Below are 19,992 nucleotides of genomic sequence, written 5' to 3'. Positions count from 1 at the left end.
TGCATAAATAAATGAATGAGTCACTGCATAACTTTCAGCAAGATGTTCTTATTTTCATGGCCATGTAATATTTTGGAGGCCGATTAAAATATGTCCAGCTGGGTGCACTGAAGATGTGTAAGAAAATATAGCAGTTGCTGTTGTGTGTGGGTTTCTGATCAAAGCTGGCTAGGGTGTCTGAGTCTACTCTGGAGATAGTTCATCATCTCCAGAGTACATAAAATATGGCAAAGAGGCATAGAAATAATAGAAATAGAAATAAGGCAAAGAAAAAATGTATCAGTAGCCCTACCAATTGAATATAAACATTGCCATGATTCGAAAAACGACAGCAACAAAATAGAACTGTAAATACTGCATGTATAACTTCTGCATATGGAAGAATTTGCATGCTCAAATGAGTTTGTCTATCCTTTTTTTGTGTTTTACCCCAAAGTATTTAAATATTAGTGCCCTACTTCTACAGTGACATGTTTCTGCTTACGACCCCAAATTAAGTCAATGTCAATGCATTATATTAATAACATGATATAGAATTCCTGTAAAAAAAAATCACAACCATTTCCAAAACCAAAAATATTCATTTACATAATTTATAAAAATGCAAAACACAAATATACACATATATGAACAAAAATACAAAAATATACATATGAAGAGTTCAGATGCAAAACCCCCTAAGAGCCTTTTCAGAAAATAATCTTAATTCATTTTTATTTAATAAAAAGCTATAAAAATTGCATATTTCTTTATTTTTTTTAGGTAATATAACTATTTATATGCATTATCAAGTACATGAATGTAAACCAAACCAACAACAGGGTTCTCTAAAAATATAGAAGTGCAGGTCTTCAGAAATGGAGTTAGGGGGTTTTGCATCTGAACTCTTCATATACAGCATTTATCCAATTGTTTTCCCAGATTGACATTGCCATCCACACACAGCACAAATGACATCTCATCTCACGTTAACTACTCAACAGGGGTTAGGTTCTTTCTTAACAGGGGTTAACTACTCTGATGTGAAACTGTAGGCCTATGCATCACAATCATTGTCATTATAATTTTGCTTTAGTTCAATGTGGAGTATATCTGTCTGATAAAATATCTAGGAAGTCGTAAACTGCAATACTTTGTCCTAATTGTTAATCCAGTAGGGGGTGCTGATAGTCTGTGAACACGGTGAAAAGGCTCTGCAAAGACTGGACCTTTCATCAGGTTGGAAATCTAAAATGTCATCTTCTCTGACAGTAGGCCTACAGCTCATATGCATTCATGGTACCATCTATGAAATGCAGCTCTCAAAGACCAGCAGTTTTACAGGCACCATGCAATCCTCTTCGTATTCTTCATATTTTCAATAAAATGCACTCTACATTCTCTGACGATTTACATTGTCTGTATGGCATGGATGATTTTGAATCATGATGATTTTGTTTTTTATTTTCTCAAAACTGGGCTAAGAATATAATTTCCATGGTAAGAAAGAACACATTTCCATGGCAAACACATGTTGTGGACCAGTCACAGAGGCATCCATGTGTCAATATTTATGTGTGCTCTCACTGCCTGTACAAGTCCTAGAAAAAAAAAAAAGCAAATGACCTTTTGTTGACATAGCCAGCCGATCAGAACACTGTGTGTGCGTGTGTGTGCGTGTGTGTGCGTGTGTGTGCGTGTGTGTGCGTGCCTATGTGGGTGCGTGACTGCGTGTGTGCTTGCGCATGCATGTACAGTAGACTAGTAGACTGTAAAATGACTGAAACCTCAACACTAAATCACGGAAATACCAAAACAAGCCATGGTGCTTATTCCACATGTTCGCCTTAAATGCAGGTCAACTACTGTTGTCTTTTGTCCTCTACATGTACAAATAAACATACAGTTGAGTAGCCTATGTAGGGCCCTACTGTATTCATATGAAAGCCAACACACAAAACTAGGCCTACCGGTATCCAATAACTGCAGAGGGTTAGGAAAGATTATTATATTTTAATGTGTCTTACAGTTCCTGTCCTGAAAAGCAGTTTCAATTATTATTCACTTTATAGGAACGAAACAACCACAATCTTTCTCTGTCAAATAACAATTTGCAGTCGGTTTAGGTTGTAGTAAGGGACATGCAAGCAGTGTTCATAAAAGTGTCAAGTGCAATCATTGGACACCTGTGACAAAACAACTGAGCAAGCATTTCTACCTTTGGTTTTCCACTGACGTTGTTCGGGGGATGTTGAATTCTTTAGACCGGATTTTTTGAAACAATGTGTACGAGTCAGCAAAAAGTAGTATCCAAATGAATCCAGGCAGCAGTTTGTGGTGGTAATCCATTCAGAAACTTCGCGAAATTCATGAATATGCTTGTGCATTGAGGACAAGCTTGTCTTGTGAGCCTTGTGGTACTCTACCAAGAAAAAAGCCAGATGGATAGGGGTGTAACAAAAAACAAACACTATCAAATTAGCTCTTACAAGCCTGATAAATATCAACTTCTGTTCAGAGGTCTCCCCTGCCCCACCCGGTTCAGAGATCTCCCCTGGCCTATCCTGAAGAATACAGCAAATCTGGATACAACAGAAAGACATGATCAATAATGGGAGGAAGTATCCAACAGTCTCCAAAGCCAGCAGGAACTGTATAGATAGAGGCTTTTCTGAACGTGAATAGCATGTGCAGAGGTTTTCTGGCAGATTCTCGGAGTGAAAGGCCAGACATATTGCCACTATGGTGACCCAGATGAAAGTGCAGACCGAGGCGGCAAGCCTCTTTCTGGCTCTGGTGTGCTGCTGGGCCCAGAAGGGAAACCTGATGCTGAGATAGCGGTGCACACTGATACAGGTGACGGTGAGGATGCTGGCGTACATGTTGACGTAATGGATGGAGATCATGACAGTGCAGAGCAGTGAGGGCTGGATGGGATGGTAGGCATCGTAGACTCGGACTGGTAGGAAGAGGACCAGTGTGCAGTCAGCCAGGGCCAGATTCAGCATGTAGATGTGCGAATCTGTCCATTGTCGACGTCTCCGGATGAAGGTACACACAGCCATTGCATTCAGCACCAGGCCCAGCACAAAGACGGGGATGTAGGCGACCTGCTGGAAGGTCTGGGCCTCAAGCTTACCGGTCTCATTGCACATCTGGTCTCCAGACAGGTTCATGACTAAGCACACACACAAGGAAGCCAAGGAGGAGAGAGAGAGTTCAGTTGTAATCGCCGTGCTCAATGCTTACTCGAGTGGTTTTACAGCTTGACTAGTTTTTGTTTTAGTTTTTTTTACCAGAAATCATGACATATGCACTGTGTAAAAATATACTCTTCACAACTACATATCATATCAAAACTCCATGTATGATCAAATTGTTTCTGAACATCACAATACTGCCAGATTTAAATGCTTTTGGTATAATAGGCATACAACAACTAATTAAATAACGAAGCAAGTATTTCATTGGAAGAAGGTTATATCATGTGTGATCTACCAGGATGATGATACCACCCCTCTTGACCTTGTGCGCATGGAAACCAATCCTGTCTACGCATAGTAAGCATTACCATAGTGCATCTATATTTCAGTTACATGCTGGCAATTAACCCCTTAGCACAGAGCCTATGTTATAACCTTACTTTCACCAGAATTGTAATGGCTATGTCATAAACTGTTAGCCTTCTTTTTAAGGCCATCAGTAATGTCATAGCAATGTTGTTATGATGTAGTTGAGTATTTTCAGCAAATAGTGAATAGGCCCACCGGCAACCTCATCTGCAGTAAGAGGCTACAGCTGCTACTGAGATAATAAGTAAAATCATCTACATACAATCACCTTCTGACAAAAATCTTTCTTAAAAAGCACTTCCATGTGCAATTGTAACAGCAACTAAGCTTGAAAATGACTTATGAACTCAACCTTGAAATCATCTGCAGTCAAATACTTTAAATGCCCAATGAACTGTACATACAATATGTATGTATACTATAGCAAAATGATTATGCCTAGGTATAAAAAGCCCATTGGTTCAAAATTTTACGGTAGTTCAGCTGTTGAATACCTTAATAACATCCTGGTTTTTAAAAAAAGCACAGAGAAAAATCTATTAATGAAGAACATACCAGTTAATCTTTTGAGTTTAACCGGATGATATATGTGCCGCTGAGTGGAAGTGTCAGGTTGTTGTGGGTCATTAAGTCATCTGCCGTGGAAAAAAGGGGGCTTGACGACTGTGGAAAAATAGAGGTAGGCGTATGGTGTACATCAGAAGAGGTGGCTCTGCTGATGCAGACGATTAAGGGGACATGCAGACGTTGTGGTTAGGCACCATAGCAAAGACTACATTGCCGCTCTACCACAACATCGCCTGAGAGCATGGCCAAGTGTCACGTCTGCTCACCTCATGATGTTCTACTTTTCGCAGTTCCTCTTTCATTTTCATTTATTGGTGAGTAACATTGTTGTAGTAGGCGGTAAGCTACAATGAACATGTCTGTATGTCTGTAAACTGTATGTGTGAAAGAGATTGTTATTAGTGTTAGGAAACATGATGCCCTGCCTCCAGAAAAATAGACACAGTTACACTTCATTACAGTCAAAGACCCATTTTGGTTTCTCATATCCTGAATGGAAAGCAATTATCGGACATTGAGATTAATCTAATGGCATTTCACTAGTTTTTTTTCACTAACTTCAGTCGAAAAAATTGATTGATGCAATGCAACAGTGTTTCATAGTTTTCTAAATGAACTCCTGTATTGGTGTTCTTAGACACTTGAAAAAAATCATGGATGCCACAGGCCTACTGTCATTTATATGTGGTAAGTGGAGAGATCACTTTTTCACACAATGATTTCATAGTCTACGTAGTTCTGTAAAATCAAGTCAAGTCGAGTGTACTTTATTGTCAAATTTGTGTAACAGGGTTGGCACAGAAGTTTGAAATTGCTTTGAAATTGTGTTTGACAATGTACCATTGATAATGTGAATCATTAATTAGTGACCATCAATACTTCTGCACAGTTACAGAACATAAGGACATGTATATGTCCCCGGTTCTCTGCAGGAATGGAGAGAGTGTGTCCTCTCCTATGGTAGTCACATCCTTGGTAGTACTATCACAAATACGTTTACCATACCTGCCGAAGGCGAAAAGGCTGCCCTTTTTCCAGCTGTCCTCGGGGGCAATAAAAGGCAGCACGTACCTGTGCACATCACCCTTGATACCACCATCCCCAGCTTTCGGAGGGAGAAGGGCGGATTAGAGGCCACTCTCTCTCCATTCCTTCAGAGAACCGCGGACATATACATGTCCTTATATGTTCTCTTTCAGTCACTCCGTTTGCGGGTCCTCTCCTATGGGAGTTATAAACACTCCTGTTCGAATCACAGACTACGGGGACCGACCAGAGGTTTAACTGTATAGGGAGACAGCCCAGGAATAAGTGGAGCCCCAAGGGCACAGCCAGTGACCTTCGGACGCCTGTAGAATGAGACACAGCCCCCTCATTGACGCCTGCTCAGCCTTGAACGGGCCACACCTATCCTCTGCTAAAGATGCCCTGCTCCCTCCATGGCTTCAAGGAGGCGAGACAGCTATCTGACACCGTGACAGCACAGCGTCTGTGATGGACTGGGCATAAATGCAGCGCATTAACCCACCGTTGCAAGTCTCCCATAAATAGACGGCCAAAGGGATCTACATGGATAATCGATGCCATGAGCCCAAGTAGGCGTAAGGACACGTAGGACGGAAGCTTCTGCGAGTGGCGGAACCGTGCCAAGCAGGCCTTTTAGGCCTCCACCCTCGCTGGGGATAGGTAGGCCCTGCTCACCACCGAGTCGAGGGGCAGACCAATGAATGTCGGCAGGAGAGCTCTTAAACCCTAAACCCTGCAGGTGGGTTTAGAGGTCTGTGTGTGCTCTGGCCTGGGACTCAGCACAGGTCAAAGGGTCATCCAGGTAGGCTAGGACTCGCACACCCTGCTCGCACAGCGGGAGCAGAGTGCGGCCTCCAAGCAGCGTGTGAACACGCAGGGACTTAGGGCTAGCCCAAAGAAAAGGCAAAAAAAGGCATCCTTCAGGTCAACTTAAGTGAACCAATCACCACGATGCACTGAGTGCATGGCAATCTCTAGGGTCATCATCTTAAAGCGTAAAACTATGCAGAAAGAGTATAGGCGCCTGAGGTCAAAGATAGGCCATAGGCCACCATCCTTTTTGGGCACAAGGAAGTATCTGCTGTAGAAACCCGCCTTTGCCTCAGTGGGGGGAACTACATGTATCGCTGCCTTAGCGAGTAACGTTGAAATCTCCTCTCTCAGAGTAAGTGCTTGTTCACCAAGGGCCACCGAGGGGACCACTGAGTGAAACACAGGAGGACGTCTGTTAAATTGCAGACGGTACCCCTTCACCACTGTATCCAAGATCCAGGGGGAGTTTGTGCATTCAGCCCAGGCGTTGGCACGCTGGGCCAGAGGAACGACCTGAGGTACGAGTGTTTGGGGGGCCTAGGCCCGCCAAACTGCTGGTTAAAGGGCTGGGAGACTTGCCACGTGAGGAGTCCCGGGTCTCAAAGGGCCTGCCAGCATTGCAGGCTATCTGCCTCTGCGGTCCCCCTCTGTGGGTTGTCTTTGCTTTAGGGTCAAGCATGTGTGGTGGTAAGTAAACATGTGAGTTTTACAAAAAAAAAGTTTATCCTCTCGATATTCAAGCATGGTAGTAGGACTGACATGGTTTAGGGATGCATGAATGCTGTCAACATTGGTCATCTGAATTACACCTAAAGGAAGAAACATTCATGTCGACATGCACTGTAACTACTGAAGCAGATCATGATACTCTCCATAGTATTGCATTCAAATCTCACACCGATCTATTTAAGTCTGGTGCAGACTCAAAATGTAAAAGTTCAATGTACAGAAAGGTTGAAACTCACACCGATGACCTCCCTTTCAATCCCTTTTCATTTCAAGGCGATTCGAGCCAACACGGCCCCTTCTCTACCGGAATCTAATCTGGGGTGTACTCACTTTTGTGGGCAATGTTCAAACACTAATGACTGTATTTTGATTTTTTCTGAGTGAACAAGAAATTGTTGTAAAAAGGCCGCCAATCATTGTGTCAAAAGGACATTTCTTTGATGCTCTCCTATGAAAAGATAAACTCACAAATCTGCAAAGCATGCAAGGGGTGTCCTCACCTACGTGACATACTGTATGTTGGCCAAATTTAAAATTACACACATGAAATTACACACATTTCACATTATATAACAGCTCAGTGGTATGCATTTGTTTCTGCATGTGATTGAGTAAACAATTGAGTAAACACTCTAGTAAACACTAACCTTCATGCCACAGAGCATGGCTCTTTGTTCACTGTCTGATCACACATTTGGAACTTCAGAAGCCTCAGCCTGAAGCCTGGTGGCACAACCCTCCTCCCCTGCTCAACAAATGGTGTCAGATGTTGATAGTTTGACGTCAGGCCATCGGAGAGTATGTCCCATTCTCGCAGGGAATGACTGCAGTGATGGGAGAGAAGCATGCAATCTGATTGCGGAGCATCCTGTTTGGAAAAACAAATAGTGTGGGACTTATGTGAACTATATGGATCCGCTTCCCAAAGAGGATGATAATTAGTCATGTTAACTGTGGATGCTGTGGATGCCAGTGAGCTTGGCTCTTTTGAATCGTGGGCAGAGAGGTCCAGGATTAGAGGCCCGGGTTCAAATATGTCCAGGAGTGATTCTACTCTCCTTCCCTACTACAAAGTGCCAACAGGGGGGGACAAAGGGGGCAGTTGTCCCGGGCCCAGGGAGAGCCCATAATTGGTTCCTCATTACATTGTATGTATTGGGTGGGGGGGCCCTTTCAGATGACTTTCTCCTGGGCCCAGCCAAAGCTGTCAGTGGCCCTGACTACAAGCATGTTCTAAATACTACTCTTCCACTGTCCATGTAGTGTGTAACCCTCCCCTTCCTAATGAGTGAATGTAGTACTCTGTGGTGTAAAGTCTTTCACTATTGAGCTCTATTCTAAGTCTTCTGTGGGTTGTGGGTGTGAGTTCAGCTAAGGCGGAACTAATTGTGAACTGTGCACTGTGCTCACACTTTGTCATTGCCCTTCAAACTCTGAGGCGATGAATTTATGACTCTATATAAATATGTTGTTTATTCCATATACCCAATTGGAATGTTTTCATGTTGTTTCACATTGAATCATTATGTGGTGATATGGTTGTATTATGCAGTATAGTGCACACTTTATGGGTTATGAATGCAGCAAATTAATTCAGCTATTGCCCTATACTGGTAAGCTCACCCCATCATCATTTGAAATCACTGTCGCCGTAGTCGACGTTGATATCATCATCATCTTCTTCCTCCTCCTCCCTCATCATCATCATCATCATCATCATCATCATCATCATCATCATCATCATCATCATCAATATCATCATCATCAATCCCAACATCAACTCTTCCATTGTTTTAGTCACACCCGCTTTTGTTAGCCTACCTACAGTTTCACATCTATGGAAATCTGACAACTGTTTGTTATCTCATTTATTAACTCATTATTTGGCTGTGGTGTTAAAGGAACAGTTCAGTCAATTTCCACATGCAGTTGTAATGCTCACATTACCTGACTTTTTTTTTTTCTTCTTCAGCCTTTTCCGAGATCTTGGTCATTGTAAAGGGGGCAGCGCTTTGTTTACATTTCATAAAAACATTTTTATCTATTCCCAAAAACATCCGAAAGGTTATACAATATCAGCAGACAACTAGCAAACAGCTGTACCTTTTAGGAAAATATTTGGAGTAGGCCTATGGTCATTTTTTAAAAAAAATGTAAACAAATGCTCCCCCCATTAGAATAGCTCATATCTCAGAAAGGGCATAGCAAAAATGTGGCATCACCGGGTACTGACAAGTCAAGGGTAGTGTGAGCAATATAATAGCATATTGAAATTGACTGAACTGGTCCTTTAAAAATGTATAAAGTACATGCTTTTACTTACTAACCTTCTTACTATTCAAGATTAACATGAACAATTCTGAATTTGCAAATAAGTACTGAACTCTGCTTTTTACAGTAATGTACAGTAGATTACATAGAACACCAGTGAGTTGCACTAGTAGGCCTATGACCAAAACCAACAAGGTCGGCGTCTGTGTCTACACTTTAGACCCGTGTATTGCTTGGTGCCTCCACTCCCAAAAAGGAGTATTCACTTGAGGTAATGAAAAAAGGAGGCGCACACAAGGCTTGTGTGAAAAATGTATATTGTTGCCGAAAATGTACAACAGAAGTCAGAGGTTAAGACTGGAACAACAGACATTTCTGACTTAGTCCATTCTCAATGTCTCCAGTGACTCCATTCTCAATGTCTCTCCTACTGGAGACATTGAGAATGGACTAGGTCCGAAATGTCTGTTGCTCCAGTCTTAACCTCTTAACCTCAATTTTTCACACAAGCCTTGTGTGCTCCTCCTTTTTTCATTACCACAAGTAGGCCTATAAAACAGTACAAGGCTACTAAAGAATTAAGCCTTTTTTCTGTGTATTGTCTGTCTGCCAGAGACACATCTTGTCACCAGGCTAGGCAGTCAGCTGCTTGGAGCTCCCCAAAACCCTGGATGGTGAATAACAGCTCACACTTTGCTACTGCAGCGGCACATTTCCTTCTAATGTTCACTCCTTTGACATTTAGCTTGGGGCCCCAACTGAACCTAGAGTTGTCTCTGTTGTCTGCCAGTATGAATGTAAATTAGTCCTAGGGTTTGCTATTACAGTACATGCCCAGTAGAGGGAAACAGGGGTCCATCATTGGATCCAAGCAGTGAAGCAAGCAAACACCACTGCAGTAGCGCTCTGTTTATAACTACCCCCTGGTTTTTTAAAAACACAATATCAAATATGTCCCTTTATGAATTATACACACATATATATGGAATTATAATAATCCTATTATTGGCCACATTAGTATGAACATGTCTGGCCATGGAACCCCTCTCTCATTACTTCCCCATATTTGTCATTGGCAGGTTAAAAGTGAAAAAGTGAAAGCCTAACTGGGAAACTACAACTCCAATTGTCATTGTGACACAACATCGAGTGTTCACTGCACAATGCACACAATGAAATTGCATTTATGCTTCACCCGTGCAAGGAGGCAGCCCCCAGCGGAGCAGTGTTTCAACTTGTGGGATCAATAAACATAAGTCTAAGTCTAAGTCTAAGTCTAAATGCAGTGAGGCCAGTCAGCTTGGCATCTCAACAAGCTGGATTTCCCTTTATTGTTCCCAACCAAAACGGAGTGTAAAGTTTCCTTGTTATTATTTATTATTGCTTGTTCATATATCCTACCTAAAGAATTACTTAGGCCTATTCAGCGATTTCAAAAAATGATCCTTAATCACACTGCACTGAACAGTTACAATATTTTATAAGTTTCAGATGTTCGGAAACACAGTAAATTCCATCTTTTTGTGTAGCCATCTGGAAACTGAATGTGTATTTGTTTGCTCGAAGCTAATACAATTTACAACGGCAACTATAGAAAGTAATATATCTCTTTCAAAAGTTATTGGAACCTAAATATTACGTTACATATTACATTACATTACAATATACAGTGCATTAAGTTCTGCCTCTTCTACGTAGCATCTCGTAATCCCGACTTTAGTAAGAAGTAATACCCAAATGAATCCAGACAGCAGTTTGTAGTGGCAATCCATTCAGCAAAATTAAGAAAGCTGTGAAGTGGTGATGAAGGACCTTTGTTGGTCCTATTATACTCTGCCAGATAAAGGTAGACATGGATAGGCGTGTAGCAAACAAAAAAAACCATCAAGTTGGCTTTTACGAGTCTTACAAATGTCCTCTTCTGTTCAGAGTTCTCCTCTCTTGTACTTGTCTCCTGCAGAATGCAAGAAATTTGGATGGAACAGAAAGACATGATCAGCAATGGGATGAGGTAGCCCACCACTTCTACCACTAAGACAAAATGAATGGAGCGCACATTTTCTTTATGTCTATAGCACGTGCTCAGCCGTTCTGGCAGATTCTCTGAGTGAAAGGCCAAACATATTGCCATTATGATGACCCAGATGAGAAAGTGCAGACCGAGGCGGCAAGCTTCTTCCTAGCTCTGGTGTGGTGGGCCCAGAAGGGAAACCTGATGCTGAGATAGCGGTGCACACTGATACAGGTGACGGTGAGGATGCTGGCGTACATGTTGACGTAATGGATGGAGATCATGACGGTGCAGAGCAGTGAGGGTTGGATGGGATGGTAGGCATCGTAGACTCGGACTGGTAGGAAGAGGACCAGTGTGCAGTCAGCTAGAGCCAGATTCAGCATGTAGATGTGGGAGTCTGTCCATTGTCGACGTCTCTGGATGAAGGTACACACAGCCATTGCATTCAGCACCAGGCCCAGCACAAAGACGGGGATGTAGGCGACCTGCTGGAAGGTCTGGGCCTCAAGCTTACCGGTCTCATTGCACATCTGGTCTCCAGACAGGTTCATGACTAAGCACACACACAAGGAAGCCAGGGAGGAGAGAGCTTTTTGAAAGTGAAAGTGAAAGCCCAACTGGGAAACTCTAACTCCCATTGTCATTGTGACATAGCACACAAGTGAACACTGCACACCATGAAATTGCATTTATGCCTCACCCATGCAAGGGGGCAGCCCCCAATGGCGCCAAAAAGGGAGCCGTTCGGCGGGATGGTACCATGATCAGGGTACCGCAGTTATGGAGGAGGATGAGGGAGAGCACTGGTTAATTACTCCCTCCACCAACCTGGCGGGTCGGGAGTCCAACCGGCAACCTTTGAGCTACAAGTTTGACGCCTTAACCGCTTACCCATGACTAGCCTTTTTGAGACGGGTGTCTAGGCACTTCCCAAACATGTATACATACCCTGGTATAAAAAGTTGTTATCACATTGAATTAGAGAATGTGAATTATGTAAGCCTTTTGGCTATTGAGGGTACATCACGTGGCAATAATATTTGTTTTCATATAGGATGGATAATCTCAAATGTTTTGTTTTTCTAAATTGCCCGTACACTCATGTTGCACTTACTGCACTTGCTGCAGTAGACATCTTAAGGGTGTGATGTGTTTTTTGCACCTTCAAGTTCCTTTTTTTTTTTTTTTTTTTAACCAGAAATGATGTAGCTAGTTCTGCTATAAATAGCATCTATTAAAATATCTGTAAATATCTTTAAAAAAACACACACATCTGTACCTTGAATAACTAGGCCTACAAATAACAAGTGAAGTGAATACAGTAGCTTATGTATAAGGCGAAAATGACACTTCAATTTGGCTGACACGTGTAATAAACATACAAAAGCGCATTCCAAAAAAGTTGGGACACTTTCTATTTTGTGAATTAAAGCTAAATGCTGCCTTTTTCAAAACATTCAATTCATTACGTGGACAATAGCACAAGGTCAACATACCAACTGTTAAGGCCAGGCTATGGTACTACTTTTAGATGAAATATGTGTACATTTAAAATTTACCCCAACAAAGCAAAAAAAAGTTGGGACAGGGCCAAGGCATGTTGTAATAGTTGGATAAGTATACAAAATAACACAAGGAAGAATATGTTAAAAGGAACTATACTGTCTGCCAACATGAATGGAGAAATAAAAGTCCATCACAGACAGTCTGTGTGTGTCACTCAGAAACAAATAAGTTGTGAGGCTAGTTACTGATCTATTACACAGAAAGATTGAATTATTAAAATTGCAGGCATATAAGACCTATTTCTGTAATACAGAGTTATGTGAAATCATTTTATGACTTATACTTATATGAGATCATGAAATACCCATTGTCAATAAGCAGACTATGACACTCCAACAATGACAGCCGTTGAAAAATTGACCATAAACACAATGCTTGGTTAATGCACATGATACAGATATTTAACCGTGTTGCATGTGGCAAAGATCATTCTATATGGACCCAGAAGACATGTGAAACTGTCCTCTGATTACAGAACGGAAAATATTTAATCTTTTTTTTTAAATCATGGAGTTATGCACCCTGCAGGTTACACAAAAGATGAATATTTCAGCTAGTGTAGTCTAAAATGCAGGGTATTTGATGGTAATGGGGTGCAGTAGTGCCTTGGTTACAGTCTTACTCATGTGGAGTACTAAAATGAATGATGTACTCAGACTTTAAACAGCATTGATAGCTGTCAAGGCATTATATTTTGGATCACAGCCTTTAGTATTGCCCCATAATGATGGCAAATTGCATTCTCTACTAATATAACATAATACAATCAGTTAAGTCTCCTCCTTAGTCTTGTCTTTGGTCTTATCCAACTTAAACAGCATTTTAATCGCCCTGTCCCAACTTTTTTGAGACTTGCTGCAAGGATGAAATTTGACATGAGAACATATTTCCCTCAAAACAATAATTCTGCTTGGATTTAACAACTGATAGGTTGTCTTTCCACAATGCTTTATCTTATTAAAGGGACACTGTGTGAGATTTTTAGTTGTTTATTTCCAGAATTCATGCTGCCCATTCACTAATGTTACCCTTTTCATGAATATTTACCACCACCATCAAATTCTACGTATACATTATGACTGGAAAAATTGCACTTTTCATACATGAAAAGGGGGATCTTCTCCATGGTCCGCCATTTTGAATTTCCAGAAATAGTCATTTTAAGCTGCAAAAATGACTGCACTCCATACTAGAAAATGTTAGTTTATTACTTAGTAAACTTTCATGACAAGGTCAAATTTGGCAATAGGCGACACAGTTTCAATGAGCAGCATAGTTGCAGTACCTTTTTTTGACCATTTCCTGCACAGTGTACCTTTAACAGATTGAATGTTTTCAAAATGAAAGCATTTTCATTTTACCCACAAAATACCAAGTGTCCGAAGTTTTTTGGAATCTGCTTTTATGCTAAAAAAGTCAAATTTCTCAGCTTCAAACATTTTAAATGTAATAATAGCCTGTAAGTATGTTTAATATCTTTAACGATCTTAAACAAGGAAATGAAAAAAATTACATGGATCAAAGCATTCAGTGTATTTCCTTCATCTTGATTCTCTATGTTTATATCCAGTAATAAATGAGATATGACAACATACCAGCAATGTTTTTTGTTGCTGTGGTTGCTATGCTTGCTGTTGAGAAGATGAAGAGATTTGATACGGTGCATTCGGATGTCTGAAGTGTCTGGACAGATAGTTGGTCTTCTCAAATTAAGGAAGTCAACCAAGTAACGGAAGCAAAAACTGTCTGTTTATGGATATGATGATGACGATAAGGCTACAACATCACTGTGGCTAGATGCACTGACACTGCTTCACCACAACAGGAAATTGAGTCAACTCTGTCCCCCCCAAACTATCATGTCACCTTTTATTGGGTGCACGTAACAGTAACTATCATTTATTACTTCAAAATGGGATCAGTGGAAACATGTAATTACTGTATCACAATGTTACTCAACCTTAGGCCAATGCTGTGGTTTTAAACCCCTCCCTGTCATTTCTGCCTATGTTTATCTAAGCTGTGATAAAAATATATATATATATCTCTTGAGAGCTTGAAGACATTTCAACGTTCATCCAAAATGTATTTCGTTTATGACCAGTTGATGGAGAACAAGACCTATACAGCATCTCTGGACCTCTTGAGTGGAAGTTCTGCATCACCCTATGGTACATAGGCCTACTAGGTATTAAACAGTATTTGTTTATTCCCCACACTCTGTGCAAAAGAACCATGGCCCATCCATTAATGTATTAAGGTGAGTGTAAAGGGTGAGTATTGAGAGGTGAGAGTGCTTGTAGATACAGGATCAAGAAAAATGGTAACTGTTATGAGAATATAAAAGAGTTTTATGCATCCCAGGCAAATTGTCATTGGTGGGGAAATGTTGGTAGGGGTATATGGTGTGAGTTGTGGCAAAGTTTCATCTTTAATGAAAGTGATTTAACTCCATTCTCTCTGTTGCAGCTTATTCGGTAACACTTCCAAATAAGGGGCCATAATTAACAGTAAAGTAGCTACAACCTAATACTTAAATAAGGGTTAATAATCATTATGTAATGCTACATTAGACACATATTAATTGTTATTAATGCATATGTTGAACATTACTAAGCAGTTACTTAACTATTAGATAACTATTATCTTGTGTTACAAGTTAATAGCATATTATTATTTAACTAATAGATAAGTAAGGGCACAGTTAATAGTTAAGTAGCTATCAGGTCATACTTAACTAAGGACCAAAATGAACACTTACTTAATACAAAAGTAAGGCATAACTAATGGTTAATTAATACATAAATATTGGGTTTTGGGACCCTTATATTAGAGTTGGCTGCGGATAACTAATGGTTAATTAATAGATAGATATTGGTGTTTGGGACCCTTATATTAGAGTTGGCTGCGGATAACTAATGGTTAATTAATCGATAGATATTGGTGTTTGGGACCCTTATAATAGAGTTGGCTGAGCATACCTAATAGTCAAGTAATTAATCTACTGTGACATCTAGTTTTCACTCGCTCAAATCACTGTAATAGTGGCAACAGGAGCCATTATATAGCAAGGATTGGACGTACACTTCTCAATGATGGTGGGGTGATGAGATGTAATTTTTTCATGTACCACTTATTAGTTTTAATGGTAAAAACCCTACAATAAATGCAGAACATTATGAAGAGTAATAGTTTTGAAGTGAAACTAAACCATTCCTTTGTGATAATTAAGTTAATGTTTGAGACTATTAGCTCCAAGAAGTGCAGTGCATGATGGGTACGCAATCTACAGACAACAATATTTCGGTATTATTTAATCATTAGTTATGCCTTACTTTTGTATTAAGTAAGTGTTAATTTAGGTCCTTAGTTAAGTATGACATAATAGCTACTTAACTATTAACTGTACCCTTACTTATCTATTAGTGAAATAATTATATGCTATGATTTTGAGACACATGGTAATAGTTATCTAATAGTTAAGTAACTGCTTACTAATGTTTAACATATGAATTAATAACACTTTATGTGTCCAATGTGGCGTTAAGTAGTGATTACTAACCCTTACTAAAGTATTAGGTTATAGCTAATTTGCTGTTAATTATGGCCCCTTATATATATATGACCCCTTATATATATGGCCCCTTACCATGTGTCACAAGTTCATAGCATATAATGATTTAACTAATAGATAAGTAAGGGTACAGTTAATAGTTAAGTAGCTATTAGGTCACACTTAACTAAGGACCTAAATTAACACTTACTTAATACAAAAGCAAGGCATATCTAATGATTAAATAATACCGAAATATTGTTGTGTGTAGATTGCATACCCATCATGCACTGCACTTCTTGGAGCTAATGTTCTTAAACATTAACTTAATTATCACAAGGGAATGGTTTAATTTTGCTTCAAAACTATTACTCTTCATAATGTTCTGCATTTATTGTAGGGTTTTTTTACCATTAAAACTGTCTTTAAACGGTAGAGTATACCGCAGCCACCACCCCTGGCAGAAGTTGACTCCTGCTCCCTCTGTGTGGTGGCTAGCATTGAAGTCGCTCCCCTCAGACGTCTTCCATTGGGGCAGAGCTGCACAGCAAGGACCTGTTAACATCATTGGGTTTTCAAGTGGGCACCCCACCTCTTTTACTGGTGTTTCGTCAACAAGCCCACGACACCTCAGTGGGGCTTGACAGCAGAACCAGCGTCCTGGAACTGCCCCCTCTGCCGATCAGGACCCTACAGTGCAGCTCTACTCCCTTCCTCTCTGCCTGCCTGACTTTGCCAACGATCGCTCCGCTTCAGCCACAGCCACCTGGATGACTGCTCTGCCTGCTTTGAAATGCTGTTCACTAGGCTCTTGCGGGTTGCGCCTCTAACCCCAAGACTCCCTAGTGCTCTCCAGAGGGACTGGCCTGGGAATCCCCTGCACCCCACCTCCACTGGTAGGTTCCAGGCTCTCCAGCCCCTCTGCTGGCTCTCTGCGATGAGTGGCTGGTATTTCCCCAACTTGCGCTGATGTGCCTCCTCGATCCTCTCCTCCCAGGGTACCGTCAACTCTATCAAAGCCACCTGCTTTGTTGCAGGAGACCAGAGCACAATATCTGGTCGGAGGCTGGTGGTGGCGATTTCTTCCGGGAACTTGAGTTGCCTACCCAGGTCAACTCTCATTTCCCAGTCCTGTGCCGTGCCAAGGATCCCTGCACACCTGTCCTCCTTGCCCGCCTTTTCGCCTGGCCTGAGAAAGCCGATGAAGCGAGGGCCCTTGGTTTGAGCCTGGGGTCTTTTGCGCTTACTCTCTCTCTCTAGTCCTTCCGCCAGCTGCGCCAGCACTTTATCATGGCGCCACCTGAACCTCCCCTCGCTCAGGCTTGCCTGACAGGACGACAGGATGTGCTCGAGGTTTGCTGGTCTCTTGCACTGTGCGCAAAATGGGTCCTCTGACAGCCTCCACCTTTGTAGATTTGTCGGTGTTGGCAGTACATCATACACTTAGTCAAGAATTTCTGCAACATTGGATTACTTGTGGAACAACTTTGGAACGTGGACAACGAAGCAAGCATTGGACTGCGCGTTGGATGTCGGCGTGCGCGCCAAACTGGAACAAAGGACTTTGGAGAGAACAAAGGAACCATTACGCACGGGGTATGTACGGCGAAATGCCAGGAAAATAAGAACTTTTTCGTTGGAGACAATTTATTGGATTATTCTAAAGGAAGTTTTGTTCGTGTTTTTGAAGAAGATTTTTTCGTTATAGCCGATTTTTGTAATTAATTGACGGCCAAACAATTGAAGCGGCAAATCGCCTACAGTTTATTTTTGAAAAAAGCCGACGTTTATGTTTGAGAAGAAAAGGAACTGTTTTGAAGTTTATTGGACACTGAATTACTTGAAGAAACGAAAATCATTATTTTTGAGACTTTTTGGAACTCTATTTTTGAAAAATGGCCGAAAAATTAAATGAATCACAGCCACCTGTTGCAAGCATGGAGGAAGACGCCGTGGCGCGTATAAGGAAGGCAAGGCAAGGCAAACTGTCTCACATAACCAGGAGAATTAACTTCGTGAATGACTTAATAGCAGACAATGCAAGTATTGATGAGGTCAAACAAAATATGACGAAGTTTAATGAGTTTATGGAAGAATTCAAAGCCTTGCACGCGTCATATGCAGATATGCTGGATGAAACCACACGCGTGGAGGATGAGGAAAGATAAAAACTAATAAGTGGTACATGAAAAAATTACATCTCATCACCCCACCATCATTGAGAAGTGTACGTCCAATCCTTGCTATATAATGGCTCCTGTTGCCACTATTACAGTGATTTGAGCGAATGAAAACTAGATGTCACAGTAGATTAATTACTCGACTATTAGGTATGCTCAGCCAACTCTATTGTAAGGGTCCCAAACACCAATATCTATAGATTAATTAACCATTAGTTATCCGCAGCCAACTCTAATATAAGGGTCCCAAACACCAATATCTATCGATTAATTAACCATTAATTATCCGCAGCCAACTCTAATATGAGGGTCCCAAAACCCAATATGTATGCATTAATTAACCATTAGTTATGACTTACTTTTGTATCAAGCAAGTGTTCATTTTGGTCCTTAGTTAAGTATGACCTGATGGCTACTTAACTATTAACTGTGCCCTTACTTATCTATTAGTTAAATAATAATATACTATTAACCTGTAACACAAGGTAATAGTTATCTAATAGTTAAGTAACTGCTTACTAATGTTCAACATATGCATTAATAACAATTAATATGTGTCTAATGTGGCATTACATAATGATTATTAACCCTTACTTAAGTATTAGGTTGTAGCTACTTTACTGTTAATTATGGCCTCTTATTTGGAAGTGTTACCGATTATTCAACTCAGTTTCAAAAAGGCCCACACTGTAAAAAAAATGGATGGCTCCTTCAAGAACCCTTAACTGGATTGCAGAGGAACCCAAAAGTTCCCTGAGGAACACTAGAGGTTCACTGCGTTGGAAAAACACAATGGCTACCCAGTCCATCCTTAGGGGTTGATGATCATTCGACCACAAATTTGCACGAGACGATGATCTCGCACCAGATCTACTAGCACACCACGTGTGAGGTGTGGGGGACAGGTGGGGAGGAGGAGCTGAAGTGGGGTGCAGTGCAAAAAATTTTATGGGTGTGGGACAACGTGCCTACATACACAAGTTAACTTTTGGCCAAACAGTTCAGGGGTGCATCCCCGCAGAGGCGGTATGCAGACGAGCATCAACAGGGCAACAGTAACTCGGGCCTTTCGTGAAGTCTTTACGAGAAAAACAGGGGGGAAAATCAACTTTAAGCCTCGTGGTGCCTTTATGAATAGCCTCATTTCTCGTGGTTGGGCGACGAAAGGGGGAACTGACAATTGGGGTAGTTTGGTTCTGGGGGGGAAGAATAATGCAGACGGACGTCAACAATGAAGCGTGAGTGAAGGCTAACTGGAAACGATGGTAATCAAACATTTCAAACAAGTGATTTACGGTTAAGTTTAGGGTTACGGTTAAGGTTAGGGTTAAAGTTAGGGTTAAGGTTGGGGATAATGTTGGAGGAAGGGAGACATGGCATGAAGTTAACACAACGACAACGCTCCCCTCCCGGAATGCACGCTTCTCTCTCTCATTCGCTCTCACCCACTCTCGACGACAGCGCGCGTTGCCCAACTACGAAAAATGAGGCTATATCGTAGCGGCACCACAAAGCATGTGTCACACCCCCAAGGGGCGGGTCTTTGAACCAATTGCCTTCAACACCAGGGAGCTTGCTAGACCAATCAATGATGACCAGAGAACAGGAGTTACCATTTAAAATACATTTTATTAATTATATGAAAGGGTTAAAATTGTCCATCATCTCAAGGCTACCAGTCCACCGCCAGAGGTCCAATGATCCTCCCCAGGCCACCAACTG

General features: G+C 41.2%; 1 protein-coding gene and 1 pseudogene across 1 annotated transcript in view; both read right to left on the bottom strand.

Moving 5' to 3' along the window:
* Positions 1 to 3,155, bottom strand: part of LOC134466076 (G-protein coupled receptor 35-like) — a 4,243-nt gene extending 1,088 nt beyond the window's left edge. Inside the window, exon 1 of the mRNA XM_063219973.1 lies at positions 2,270 to 3,155. Within this exon, the coding sequence (XP_063076043.1) occupies positions 2,270 to 3,155 (886 nt within the window). The remainder of the gene's footprint in view (positions 1 to 2,269) is intronic.
* Positions 3,156 to 10,647: 7,492 nt separating this feature from the next.
* LOC134466075 (G-protein coupled receptor 55-like) lies at positions 10,648 to 14,202 on the bottom strand (annotated as a pseudogene).
* Positions 14,203 to 19,992: the final 5,790 nt, after the last annotated feature.

This window comes from Engraulis encrasicolus, chromosome 16 (genome assembly GCF_034702125.1).
Source record: "Engraulis encrasicolus isolate BLACKSEA-1 chromosome 16, IST_EnEncr_1.0, whole genome shotgun sequence".
In the NCBI taxonomy this organism is placed as follows: domain Eukaryota; kingdom Metazoa; phylum Chordata; class Actinopteri; order Clupeiformes; family Engraulidae; genus Engraulis; species Engraulis encrasicolus.
Note: the sequence above shows the minus strand (reverse complement) of the source record. Positions and strands in the feature narration are given on the sequence as shown.